The sequence below is a fragment of the Otolemur garnettii genome, unplaced genomic scaffold (assembly GCF_000181295.1).
Source record: "Otolemur garnettii isolate 467f Iridium unplaced genomic scaffold, OtoGar3 scaffold00052, whole genome shotgun sequence".
NCBI classification, from domain to species: Eukaryota; Metazoa; Chordata; class Mammalia; order Primates; family Galagidae; genus Otolemur; species Otolemur garnettii.
The window spans coordinates 7,399,748-7,408,613 of record NW_003852447.1 but is presented as its reverse complement, the minus strand read 5'-3'; the positions used below and the strand labels follow the sequence as shown (position 1 = coordinate 7,408,613).

General features: G+C 48.1%; 1 protein-coding gene across 1 annotated transcript in view; it reads left to right on the top strand.

Moving 5' to 3' along the window:
- The first annotated feature begins 5,034 nt into the window (after positions 1-5,034).
- The window catches only part of COCH (cochlin), a 14,872-nt gene continuing 11,040 nt past the window's right edge, over positions 5,035-8,866 (top strand). Inside the window, exons 1-4 of the mRNA XM_012806453.1 lie at positions 5,035-5,068; positions 5,157-5,204; positions 7,140-7,296; positions 8,366-8,506. Of these exons, the coding sequence (XP_012661907.1) occupies positions 5,035-5,068; positions 5,157-5,204; positions 7,140-7,296; positions 8,366-8,506 (380 nt within the window). The remainder of the gene's footprint in view (positions 5,069-5,156; positions 5,205-7,139; positions 7,297-8,365; positions 8,507-8,866) is intronic.

Here is an 8,866-nt window from a genome sequence, read left to right as displayed (position 1 = left end):
GCTTATAATCCCAGCACTCTGAAAGGCTGAGCTGGGTGGCCTGAGCTCACAGGTTCGAGACCAACCTAACCCAGAGCAAGACCCCATCTCTAAAAATAACTGAGTGTTGTGAGGCGTCTGTAGTCCCAGCTACTTGGGAGGCTCAGACAAGAGAATTGCTTGAGCCCAAGAGTTTGAGGTTGCTGTGAGCTATGACACCATGGCACTCTACTGAGGGCAACAAAGTGAGACTCTGTCTCAAAAAAAAAAAATTAAAAAACTGAAAGGCTAGGATGTATGTACTTGTTTAAGATGTCAACAATGAAAAGATCAGGAAAACTAGGAATAGAACAAACCTCCATGTGCGTTCAGCACCATAGGTGATAAGAGCCCCCCAAGCTGCTTTTGCTCTATAATCAATCAGAGACGCCTATGAGATACTGCAGGACAAGTGAACACTTCCTAAAAGAGAAAAAACTGACTTAAAGGTCACCAGAACTTAAATAAAACCAAGTTACCATGCATTGCATTAGTTAAGTAACAGTTTACAGGGGTGCTTAAATGGCATAAGCAGTGGGACAGAACTGATACGCCTTTAAAAAGTAAAAAAGCAAACCAAAAAGCAAGACCCTAAAAACTTCAGGGTAGCCAGGTGTGGTGACTCTCATCTGTAGTCCTAGAATTTGGGAGGCTGAGGCAGGTGGATTTCTTTAGGTCAGGAGTTGGAGACCAGCCTGAGCAAGAGCAAGAACAAGACCCTCCCACCCCATCTCTACTAAAAATGGAAAAACACTAGCCAGGTGTTGTGGCAGGCACCTGTAGTACCAGCTGCTCAGGAAGCTGAGGCAAGAGGATCTCTTGGATCCAAGACTTTGAGGTTGCTGTGAGCTGTGACGTCAGGGCACTCTAGCCAGCAGAACAGAGTGAGACTCTGTCTCACAAAACAAAACAACAACAAAAAAAAACTTCAGGATAACCAGACTGACATCGAACAACATAACAGAGAGGGAACCTAGACGCTAAGAGCTTATTTATGCAAGTAACAAGCCAAATCCATCCAGTAACCACGCCATCCTGAGAAACTTCTTCAGGGATACCAGCAGCATCCCAAAGCCTGAGGATGTCAGTGTTAGAGGCAGCTCATTCCTTTAACACAGCGGTTCTCAACCTGTGGGTCGTGACCCCTTTGTAACAATGAAAATACATTGCAGCATTAGGAAGGTGGAGAACCACTGCTTTAGCAAACACCGGCCCATTCTGCACCAAGTCAGAAATGTGACCAAGCCGCACACTCTGGGCAAATTATTTCTGAAATTAGGTTTTCAACCTTTCCCTTAGGAATTGTTTTTAAACAACCATCAAACCAGAAAATGTTTCCATGCTTTATCAGGGGAATAAAAAAGGCACATTAAAGGTGGAATTTTAATGAAAAGATAATGAAAGAAGAATGAAAAATTAGGCTGATTAGTTTAACCTCTAACATTGAGCACCCTGGGCGACACAGTAGAATCATTACCTGGAGAGCTTCAGAACTTTCTAACGCTCTGCCCGTTCCTGAACAATTACATCAGAAAATCGAGGGTGGGACCCCGGGATCAGTACTTTTTAAAGCTCCCCCAGGTGATTCCAATGCACAGACCAGTTAGATATCCTCTGCTTTATTAGGAGTCAGTATAAATTTTGAATATCGAATACTTTTAATTAAAGCAGGATAAACTCGGCTTCTTAGGAATACAATACTCTCGAATGTTACCCAAAGAAGACAGAACTCTGTCATTTTAATAATTTGTAATTTGTCTTTTTAAATCCAGTGACCCCAATTTGACTTTTCTCTCTTCTCCAGATATTTCCAAAGCAGAAAGCAATTACCTGTTAAATTCAGGTATTTTTCCTCAGTGCTTATGGTGAACATGAGGTACAAACAGAGAATGAAAACTCTCATAACTCTCTTCCCTAATTCTCTACCCTCCTTGGTTGGGAGAGAGAGAAAGAGAGAGAGAGAGAGGTAACTCCTCTTAAATGTTTCAAAACAAAATGAATCTTTGGATAAACAACCATGAAACTCAATGAACTATTTCCTTTATTTTTCAATAGTCACAGACTCAGGGTCCCTCATGGAAACAGCCGCATAGTTTTGACTCTGCCGAATCACTCATTGAAGTTACATCACAGGAGGCTGCGGTGCCCTGTGGGAGTTCTGAGTAGCATGTACTGGCCATTTGGGCACCTGCCTGCTGAGCTGTGGACTGGCAGCTTTTTTCCAGCAGTAAACTCTTCCTAATTATATAGCATCATGACAATTTACCCAGCCTAATTGAAAGAGAGGTTTTCCAACTCTGATTGAGAACACTCAATAAACAATCATGAAAAAGACAGCTTTAATTGTCCTGAGGCTTGAAATTTCTCCCAAGGAAAATATCAGGGGCTGTGGCTAGATGACGGGATTTCTAAGAAAAGGGTAATTCTCTCTGCCATGGAAGGGATACAATCTTTAAAGCAGATGTGAAAATAAGCATCAGAAACCTTCCAGCCCTCAGATATTATTTGGTCTCTTCCTGTAGAAGACATTCTGATACTACAGGGAATGAAATCAGTTGCCTAGTGGAAATACTAACTCATTCTAATCAGAAAGGTAGTTGTTTGACTCTCAGGTAATGGTGGTATATTTGTGTCTCAATACAAAATGATATGGGAATGCTATTCAACAATCAAATGAAGGAAGTACTCATATACAACACAACAGGGATAAACTTCCAAAACACTTCTCAGGCCAGGCACCGTGGCTCACACCTGTAATCCTAGCACTCTGGGAGGTGGAGGTGAGTGGATTGCTTGAGCTCAGGAGTTCCAGATTAGCCTGCGCAAGAGTGAGACCCTGTCTCTACTAAAAAAAAGTAAAATCAGCTGGGTGGTGTGGCAGGCATCTGTAGTCCCAGCTACTTGGGAGGCTGAGGCAAGAGGATCTCTTGAGTCTGCGAGTTTGAGGTTGCCGTGAGCTATAAAGTCACAGCACTCTACCCTAAGTCGCAGAGTGAGACTGTCTCAAACAAACAACAAAAAACTTCTCATTATCCTCAGTGAAAGAAGCTCCATAGCACATAATTCCATTTATATGAAATGTCCATAAAGGAAACTTTACAGAGACAATAAGTAGATGAGTAGTTACCTAGTACTAGGGATGGGAAAAAAGGAACCAGCTGATAATGGCCCAAAGTGATCATTTGGGGGACAATGGAAATGTTCTAAAATTGGATTGCGGTGATGGTTGTTCAAATCCGTTAATTTATTAAGAATCATTGAATTCTACACTTAAAATAGATGGATTTTATGATATTTAAATTATAACTAAACCTGTTTGAAAAAAATGATATTGCAGCAGGAAATGAATTAGCAAAGGCTGGGCGTGTTGGCTGACGCCTGTAATCCGGCTCTCCGAGAGGCCCAGACTTGAGCGGAGGAGTCTGAGCAAGAGCAAGACCCCGTCTCTAAAAATAGCCCGGTACCCGTGGGCGCCTGTAGTGCCAGCTACTCTGGATCGCTTGAGCCCGAGAGTTTGAGGTTGCTGTGAGCTGTGATGCCACGGCAGTCTACCAAGGGTGACAGGGTGAGACTCTGTCTAAAAAAAAGAAAAAAAAAATTAGCGTCTAAGTCTGGGGGTGGTTTCTCAGGGGCCATGCAGGTCGTCTGTCACTAACACTCCGCGTGAATTCCTCTTTCTCCAGTGCCACCTGTACAAAGTTATCAGGGTAGGGTCGAGGGGAGAACACCACCAAATCTGAGATTGTGTGCAGTCACAACAGACACCAAGTCTGGGAATTTGGAAAGGCAATGGGGCACAAATTCTTCCTGATTTAAAAAAGAAGCAAGGGCAAAGTCACTGCTGTCCCAGGGTCTGCGCACCTCATAAGCGCGGCCCCACGCATTACCGCAATCCGAGACCATCGCGGAAAATCCGACTCCAGCAGAAACTAAGTCGGGAGGTAGAATCCTTAGGTGCGAAGAAGAACCAGTCAGGGTTTCCAACAAATACAGGGCATGCGTTCACTAAATCGGGCTGCTTTAGAAGCAGAGACTCTTTCAATGAGAACACGTGGGTGGGGAGGTCTGTTCTCAGGCCACGCGGACCTGGGGGCTCTCTGGGCCCCAGGCCTCTAGGCGGGGAGGCGGTCCAGGCCCCTGCTGTCCAGGCGGAACGGGGCTCGCGCGCGGCTCCCTAGTCCGGAGCCGTGTGGGGGTGGGGGGCATCACTGCCCGGTCCGGACCCGGTGGCGGGAGGCCCGCGGGGAGGCCGGCCCGTCGGGCGACCTCCCCGGCCCCGGGGGCAGGCTCGCGTCTCCTGGGGTGCGGCCCCCTGCGCGCCCCCGCCGCCCTCCCACACGCGTTCAGACGCCAGATCCCGCGGGGTCCTGGGACTCTGAGACCTTCGCGCCATCCCTAGGGACCGACGCCGCGGCCAGGTGGCCGAGCCCGGCGCAGCCGGGGAGGCGCCTCCGCGCCCGCCTCACACCGGCGCGGGGCGGTGGGGGGCGGAGCTAGACGGCCGCCGCCTGGCCCCGGGGACCGGCCCCCCGCGCCCCTGGCCTCCTCCGCGCCCCCCGCGCCCCTAGCTCAGTGCTCATGCGCGCGGCCGGCCTTTATAGCGGCCGCGGGAGCCGAGCTCTCCGCACTCAGGCGCAGCCGGGCGGATCCCACGCAGGTGCGGCGCCTCGGGCGGCGGGCTAGGGCTGAGGACCGCTGACGCCGGTCAGTCGCATCCTCCCTTGTAGCTCCCGGCTTGTCTGTTTGCATACTGGCGTCGTTGCCCTCCCGGGTCCGGGCGTGCACATCGATTTTGGATTTGGCTCGCTTGGCAGCCGAAGCGCCGCGTGCAGATCTAGAGGGGTGCTGGCCCCGGGCTGCAGCGCTCCGGTCTCCTCCACACCCTCGGGCGCCCCTGAGTGTCCCAGGGGTGCGGGCGGTCTCAGTGTGCTGAGGACGCGGGACCTCCGCCTCTGCCTCCCCCAAGCCTGCCTCGCGTTCTCCCTCTCCCCAGGTCGGAGCAGCCCCTCGGCCACCATGTCTGCAGCCTGGATCCCGGCTTTCTGCCTTGGTGGGTCCGCGTCCCTCCCCGACCCCGGCCCCTGGCGCCGAGCGAGGTGGAGGCTGGAGCCAAACCACGCGCTTCCCTGTCTTGGCAGGTGTGTGTCTGCTGCTACTGCCGGAGCCCGCGGGCAGCGAGGGACCCGGTGAGTTGAGGGTTCCACGGGCGGTCCGGGCGCTCGGAGGGGCGGAGGACCGGCAGGTAGTAGCGGGGTTCAGATCGAGCACCCCAGACTTTGGCCCGAGGGCCGGAGATACTGGGCGCGAAGGTTGGAACCACTGCCTGGCGCAGCCGGTCTTCTCGGGTCTACCTGTTTCTCCTGCGGGAGGGGACTTCTGGGGTCCAATGGGGACGTTCTTCCCAAGACATAGAGAAGAAGGCCTCTTCTCTTGCCCACCGCCACCCCCGGACCCCCCCCTCAAGCAAGCCGAGCTCCAGCAGGGGAGGTCGAGGCCCAAGTATTTCTTGAGCTCCATGGAGGGGCCCCCTAGTCCCCGGTGGTCGGAATTCGGACTCAGCGGCGAGTGCAGGAGGCTGCCGTCGTAGTCCAGCCTTGCTCGACCCGATAGCTGTGTTTCTAGGTGTAATCCCTCTAAATTTACATGCGAGAAAGTCTACAAAGTTTGTTCCACGTGTAAAGGTCCGGGTATGGGTGTGTTTTCTACAATATAAAAGGCAACCTCTTTCTAAAATCAACTTTTGTTTTCCTTGAAAGTAGAAATAAAGATAAGTATCGCGCCCACCCGGCTGCATCCCTCACCCTCGCCCCCAGTCGCATCAGCGTTAGTAAAGGTGGTCAGTCTACCCCGAATTCCGAGGCCACCCCTCCCTCAGCCCAAGATGGGAAGAAGGATTAAGGCTGTCTGAAATAGGCTACTGTTTGGGGTAAGGATGCTAACTTCTCCAGCCGCTTGGAGTGTTTCAGCGCTAAGAAAAGGGCACTGTACCTGGATCCTTCTTTACTTTCCACGGAGTGCTCAGGCCCAGGTACAACTTAACCCAAAGCGTACAGAAGAGGGTCCTGTTAGAGGTGAACTACTCAAGTGGGCGATATGACCGGGAATAGTCTTCTGCCTTGGAAAAAAAATTTTTTTCATTAACATCGGTTTCAGGAAGGTTTGGCTAACCACAATTTCCACATGCTTGGAAAAGAGTGTTTAGTAATGCGAATCCTAATTTAATATCCACCGTAAATTGACAAATTAACATGTTGTATTTCGTTATCTTGTTACTTTGCCAAGGGTTCATCTCTTCCTAGCATCTTTTGCAGTAAAAACTTTCTTTATTAGTTAGGGCAACAGTGTAAAACTTGAAAATACTAAAGTGCTTTCTAAAAATGCATTCACTCCCTGATATATCTCTTTGGACAGATCTGGAGCAGAAATAATCAGGTTCAATTACGATAAAAAGTGCTCTATTCTAAAGGGACTAACTTCCCTTTTTCCTGTCATTCGGGAGTTGTAGAATGTTCCTTGGGCAAATTAATCTTGTGGCTTTAATTTCCTCATCTATAAAATGAACGATGAGGTAAACCAGGTTCTGTGAATCTAAGCGTCTTTTTACTGGTTTGCTTGTTAAGTTCCCATGTGCTTTTCACGGCTCTGCCTTTGTAGGGTAACTGGGATGAACAGTCTGATGAAGGAAAGGATGGCTTAGATTTTTCATGAGTCTAGGAAAATGTTCCACAAAGACTCAGTCCAGATTCCCTGCCTTCACCTTGGGCAACTGGCTTCACAGTGTCATCAGAGTTGAGACTTGTATCCAGAATGATTAATGTGCAAGGACTACTGTTATTTTCTAGTTCTGATACATTTCCAATTACATATTTCCAAACTGTTTACCAACTGAGAAAATGCTCACGTATTAGACTTTTATAGTGGTTGGGAACTAGATTAAATTAGAAAACCAGCTTGTGGCTTGCTAACATCTGGAATGGTATAGAATATTCTTAAAGTCAGTATTCTTAACTACAAGTGTATAAATCAGGAAAGTAAAACTTAAATCTCATACTCTGCTTTCCCCGTCACTATACCCAAAGAAGTCCCAAGGATGCTTAGTACAGTCCCTCCTTTCTCTTCAGTTCCTATTCCCATCACATGCTTTACCAGAGGCTTGGACATCAGGAAAGAGAAAGCAGACGTCCTGTGCCCAGGGGGCTGCTCTCTCGAGGAGTTCTCTGTGTTTGGGAACATAGTGTATGCTTCTGTATCGAGCATATGTGGGGCTGCTGTGCACAGGTAAGCCGGAGCATGTGAGGGTGGGGTGAGGGGATTCAAGCATGATCATTTCTTTTCCTGTTTTAGCCGTTTAGATCCTCTTTCTCTTCCCATTTTTTATTCTGGTGTCAATTTTGACCATAGAAGATGAATACATTTTTAAGGTTTTCCTGGATATCTTTGAAACATAAACATACATGGGAAACTTTCTGATTAAAGACACATTGCATTACTTTTTGATGACTAGATTCCTATGATTCTAAAACATTCCTGATTATGTCGTATCTTACTGAGTTGTTACTGTGTGCCAGCCATAGTTTTAACTTCCACCACAGCTCTACAAGGTAGGTACAATTTTATTCCACTTTACAGATAAAGAAACTGAATTCAGAGAGTTGTTAGGTATCTTGTCCAAGGTCTCTTTGGGGGGCAAATACCATGCTATTCTGAGTAGAATAGCCACTGTGATAATTTTTTTTTTTTGGAGACAGAGTCTCATTATGTCGCCCTTGGTAGAGTACTGTAGTGTCACAGTTCACAGCAACCTCAAACTCTTGGGCTTACGCAATTCTTTTGCCTCAGAGGTCTCCCAAGTAGCTGGGACTACAGGTGCCCGCCATAATGCCCAGCTATTTTTTTGTTGCAGTTGTCATTGTTGCTTATCTGGCCCGGGCTGGGTTCAAACCCACCAGCCTTGGTGTATGTGGCAGGTGCCATAACCACTGTGCTATGGGCACTGAGCCCATTTTGATAATTTTTTTTTAATGTAGTTGAAAGGCATTTAAAGTGAGTATCTTTGGAAAATTGATGTTCTTTTATTAATTTTGAATCACTGAGTTATAGGGGACAGAATACTGCAAATATGTTCTTGTCAACACTTAAAAAGTTTGACAGCACAAAACCGTTTCCCCAGGGAGACTTTGTTCCTGTGTAAGCAAGTTTTTAAAAGGCTAGCAGCATCCTTAGAGGACTTCCCTGCTGAGCTGTTTTCTTGATTACTCAAAGCAATAGATGCAGCATGGCACTGTAAGTCAGTTGGATGCCCTGGTAAAATGTGGAGAGTGTCTCAGCTGTTATTCTTGGGTTTCAGGGGAGTCATCAGCAGCAACTCAGGGGGACCTGTGCGAGTCTATAGCCTACCAGGTCGAGAAAACTATTCCTCAGTAGATGCCAATGGCATCCGGTCTCAGACGCTTTCCAGATGGTCTGCTTCTTTCACAGTGACTAGTAGGTACAATTACGTTGTTCCCTTTTGGATAAATATTGTCCCCTACCCCTCAAAAAAGTGTTTTTGCTTTTCTTAGTTCACCCTCTCTAACTCTGATGGAAAAACCCGGATCAAGACTGGAGAGGTCAACTATGGGTGTGACCCGCTCAAGCCAAATTTGGGTGAATGGGGAAAAAACAAACTTTCATAGTGTTGTGACGGCAATAGAAATTAGAAATGTCTGCAGTCAGAATAACCGGGCACGGCTCGGCGCCTATAGCTCAACTGGCTAAGGTGCCAGCCACGTACACCTAAGGTGGTGGGTTCGAATCCCCAGCCCGGACCCGCCAAACAACAATGACGGCTGCAACCAAAAAATAGCCG